The sequence below is a fragment of the Pangasianodon hypophthalmus genome, chromosome 2 (assembly GCF_027358585.1).
Source record: "Pangasianodon hypophthalmus isolate fPanHyp1 chromosome 2, fPanHyp1.pri, whole genome shotgun sequence".
Lineage (NCBI taxonomy): Eukaryota > Metazoa > Chordata > Actinopteri > Siluriformes > Pangasiidae > Pangasianodon > Pangasianodon hypophthalmus.
In genome coordinates, this window is record NC_069711.1 from 375,001 (window position 1) to 380,000 (window position 5,000).

General features: G+C 37.8%; 1 protein-coding gene across 6 annotated transcripts in view; it reads right to left on the minus strand.

Moving 5' to 3' along the window:
* scn8ab (sodium channel, voltage gated, type VIII, alpha subunit b) overlaps nucleotides 1-5,000 on the minus strand; it is a 76,023-nt gene that overhangs the window by 57,059 nt on the left and 13,964 nt on the right. For 5 of the 6 annotated variants that reach the window (XM_053231976.1, XM_053231978.1, XM_034299013.2 and 2 more), the window contains exon 1: nucleotides 541-674. In XM_053231976.1, coding sequence (XP_053087951.1) covers nucleotides 541-620 — 80 coding nt within the window. In that variant the 5' untranslated portion in view covers nucleotides 621-674. Of the gene's footprint in view, nucleotides 1-540; nucleotides 675-1,715; nucleotides 1,835-5,000 lie in introns of those variants that run through there. The other variant, XM_053231979.1, reaches the window with a different exon arrangement.

Genomic DNA, 5,000 nt, shown 5'->3' on the forward strand with positions numbered 1-5,000 from the left:
CAGAATACATTAGATTAGATTAGATTAGATTAGATTAGATTAGGACAGAATACACAGAACACAGCAGAAAATATAGAAGTGAATAGAACGCAGAGATTATAATCGTACAGAATAAATAACGTCGGAATTGAACAGAAAGTAATAAAAGAATTAGAGAAGAACAGAACCAAAACATACAGAACTGAATAGAACATACAGATTAGAATAGAATAAAATATTAAATTAGATTACGATTTGATCAGAATAGAACATATAGAATATAGCAGAAAATGCAGAATAGAGTTGAATAGAACACAATAAAACTAATTGAAGTATAGAACTGAAAATACAGAATAGAAAAAAATGAAAATATAGAAGAGATTAGAGTAGTATAGAACAGAACAAATTACATTTAATTAAAAATAAAACAAATAGAATGGATCATAACAGAGTGAACACAGAATTGAATAGAAAATCTCATAATATAGAATAGAATACAGTCGAATAGAATGTAGCAATAGAATTGAATAGAATTGAATAGAATTGAATAGAATTACTCACTCGACTTGTTTGGACCATTCTGGCGGGTTGCTGAATGTCATGAACACACAGTTGGTTAAAATGGTGCACATTATGATCATGCTGAAAACTGTGAGAGAGAGAGTTAAGGAAAGTTCTAGAATAAAATCACACACACACACACACACACACACACACATACACACACAAACACACACACACAAACACACACACACACACGGTGTTTCATTTTACACTCAACAGAAAATTATTCAAATTCCTGCCACTGATTTATCGTAATGTAACGCAATAACAATAATAAATCACATTTAAACACAGTGACACGCGCTTTAGGATCCGCCATAATAATAAATAATAAAACTATAATAATAATAATAACGATAATAATAATATTAATAAAACTTTACTCCTAACAAAAATAAAACTTTATTCAATATGCAGATTAGTAAAAAAAAATGCATATCTGTTTATGCAATAAAAAAAATGTACTTCTACCTAAAACAATAGATTAAAATTATGTTAATTTTATGCATAATTAATGGAGTTAGAATACGTATCTAAAGGCTGATTATCAATAATTAATTATTTATTTGTTAGTGTTGGTGTATGAAAATGAATGTTTAAAATAATTCTAAATATCAAAAGGCAAAACTTGGTGTTATTGAGATCCGTGACAGTGATGATTGTTGATTTATTATTAATTTTATTATTCATTAACAAATGATTCTGCGCCGTTTAAAGACACATACATACCGTATATATGAATAAATCCAATAATAAGCGGCACGTTTTCTGCACTGTGTCATTAATAACATCATCACTGCAACGATTCCTGAGGTCAAAGGTCAACAGTAGATGAAGCTTATGCTGACGATTTGATCTGAGTTTTTTTTTCCCATGAGTCATCAGTAAGTGAAATGGACGCACTGAGAGCCACGTCTATAAAACTTTAAGAGCCGTAGATCAGGAAGCACTCTAATCATCAGAAGCCTTCAGACATAATCACAGCGCTGAATATCCACAAAATAAACAGAGATTACACCGTGAGAACAGGAGCGGGGTTAAATTCCATAATAAATCATACGGCTGAACTGAATCAAATAATAAGAGGTGAATAGAAATAAAAATAAAATAACCCAGCTGATGATCCAGATATAAAAGTACAGTGTTTATGCAGAAAGCAGTGAAAAGGATATGAATGTATCAAAATTTTAATAGCTATTCGCCTGAGCAGATTAAAAGGGCTAATGATATACAACGAGGGCGTGGCACTGAAACGGAAGATCGTTTTCCCTTTGTTTAGCACTATAAAGGTCTGTGCAGAGAGAGAGAGAGAGAGAGAGAGAGAGAAAGAGAGAGAGAGAGAGAGAGAAAGAGAGAGAGAGAGAGAGAGAGAGAAAGGAATACAAATTAATAATCAGAAATCAGTGAAATCAGTGCATTGAAAATACAGATGAAGTAACATACACATATGCAGCTTGAATCATCTTTTATAGATATTACTTTTACCTTATTTATTTATTTGTTTATTTGTTTGTTTGTTTGTTTGTTTAACAGAGAAAATACACACTAATCAACACCAGTATTTATGATGCGTCAGATTTAGCCACATTTCATCAAATTTTCCCAAATCTGCTGTCCCTGGATTAAAATTTAAATATTGTGTTTCCACATATACACACACACACATATATATATATACATATAAAATCATTATTATAATTTACACACAAAATATGTAGCAAAAAAAAACTAGTGAAGAGAAAAAAAATGAAAGTGCATAATATTTTCCTTTTGTAACATTTCTCATTTTCATGTGAAGGTCACGGACGACAAGCTCATGACCAAACGTTAAGCAGCAAAGTGTTTCTCATGATATAATAATAACTGGAAGAGAACCGCAGTGAGCACTGGCCAAGAGAACAGACCATTTACTGGAAGTCAGAGTGCAACACTAACGCTAACGCTAACGCTAACAGCTAACATCACTATCCATCAAGAACAGGAAGTGCTGACTCCGGAGCGAGGCGGGGGGAAGAGCACTGCACAGCTCCCTTCAGACTCGCACGGCTCGGCTGATCTGGCAAAAATCATCCTGTGATCTGAACATCCTGCACTCCTCATTAATACAATAATAATAACAATAATAATAATAATAATAATAATAAAGACAAATCATACATATGCTAACTACTTTAGGGCCAATAAAATTTTTACCTTTAAACAGCCTCTTAAACATGAAATTCACAAACAGATTTCTATTTCAATTTCCATTTATTGTCACATCACAGTTTCTACAGGAGAAAAGTATAAAAGCTGTTTCTTTAGTTGGCTTTCATTCATTTATTCATTTTCCTTCCACTTTTCCTGCAAGCTGAGGAGGTCAGCTCAGACTCCTCTATCCATGGCCACAGATTCCAGCTGCTCCTGGAGGATCTCCAGATGTTCCCAGGCCAGCTGGGAGGTGTCTGATACAGGGAGCCGATCAGGGGACGCCCAGACCACCTCAACGAGCTCCTCTCGATTTGGGGGAGCAGCGTCTCTACTCTGAGGCTGTCCCAGAATGTTGATCTCCTCACCTGATTACGGAGACTAAACCTAGCAACGCTGCAGTAAAACCTCATTTCCTCAGCCTCCTGTACACACCACTGTACTGCCTCTCAGTTCTACACTGACGACACACAACACAACAGCTTCTTAAAAAGGTGACCTTGTAAAACTTCTCTGTAGAACCTACATGAGCTTCTGAGTATTCAGAGTGTTAACATAAAGTGAGGCACCTCTGGGTAAAATTATCCGTAAACATGGAATTAGCTTCCACTATTACGCTGATGACACACAGCTGTATGTTTCAGCAAAGCCAGATGACAGACACCAGCTTAATAAAGTTGAGGAATGTGTAAAGGACATTAGACACTGGATGCTTATTAACTTCCTTCTACTCAATTCCAACCAGACAGAAGGACCACATGCAGCTAGTAGTAAGCTTTCTGATTACATGGTAACTCTGGATGGTCTTTCTGTTCCATCATGTGCAGCAGTAAAAGACCTCGGTGTGATTATTGACTCTCATTTGAAGCTCATGTAGATGTTACTAGGATAGGACCCACTCTCATGTGGTCATTAAGGTTTGTTGACGGTGGAGTGGCTGCTGCTTTATGTCTCAGGACGCCCTCATGTCTGTGGTACCTTCTGGCTCTCCTTTTTAGTTACGCTGTCATGGATAGTCTTAACAGAGTCCCTGCTTGCACTCTGCACACAATGGACAATTTCTTTAACCATTACAGGATAAGAGTATGGCTAATAATCTGTGTTTTCTCTCTCTCTCTCCCTCTCTCTCTCTCTCTCTCTCTCTGTTGAGCTACACGGTACTCCTGCCGATGACCCTGACTCCTTCTGCTCTCCGGTCCTGCCTCCTGATGTAAGCCTGATGCTGCTGTGGAAGGCCCCACATGGATAGCCTAAAGATAATTTTGAGATTGCTGTAGATAGTACCACATGGATACCCTAAAGGTGGCTATGGATGGTTTCATTTGAAAGCTCAAGCCTCATCAATTATTCAGTGGATAACTTCACTTGGAAACGACCCTGATGTTCATACTGAAGATTTCAACACAGTCAGTACTGTTTTACTTTATAGCATAAAGTTGTGGAAGAGTAATAATTCATAATCACACTATCCGTGTCACCCAGATGAGGATGGCTTCCTTTTTGATTCTGATTCCTCTCAAGGTTTCTTCCTCATGTCTTCTCATTAGGAATAAATCTAAATCTGTACCTGGATTTCTGTAAAGCTGCTCTGTGACCATGTCCATTGTTAAAAACGCTATATAAAATAACACTGAATTGAATCAGTTTATTTCCCTATAAGAAAGGGAGGTCACAGCTGGGATCGTTGTTGCTGTGTACATCCGTCTGCGCGCTAAGACAAAGGAAGTACAAGGGAAAATATACGAGTCTGTGAGTAAATTACAGACTGCACAGCCAGATGGATTCTTCATCGATGCTGGTGACTTTAATCAGGCAAACCTCAAATTGGTCCTGCCTCAGAGAATGCGCTGAGCTGACTGATATCCTGACAGACAACTTCAACATCTCTCTGAGGCAGGCGGTCGTGGCCAGTTGCTTCAAATCAACAATCATCATACCTGAGCCAAAGAGGTCTACCATGATGCGCTCGATTGACTACTGCGCCGTAGCGCTTACTTCATTCATCATGGAGTGCTTTGAGAAGATGACAATGGGACATATCAAGGCCTCACTTCCAACCTCATCGACCGCAGTTTGCATATGGCTCAAACTGCTCCACAGGCAACACTAGATCCACAGCCATTCATCGACCCGTGTGCACCTTGACAAGAAGGAAAGAATGCTGTTCAGTGTTCATTAACTTCAGCTCAGCGTTGAACACAATAATTCCACAAAAAGCGGTCACAAAGCTGAACCTGCTGGGCTTCACTCCTTCCCCTGCAACTAGCCCT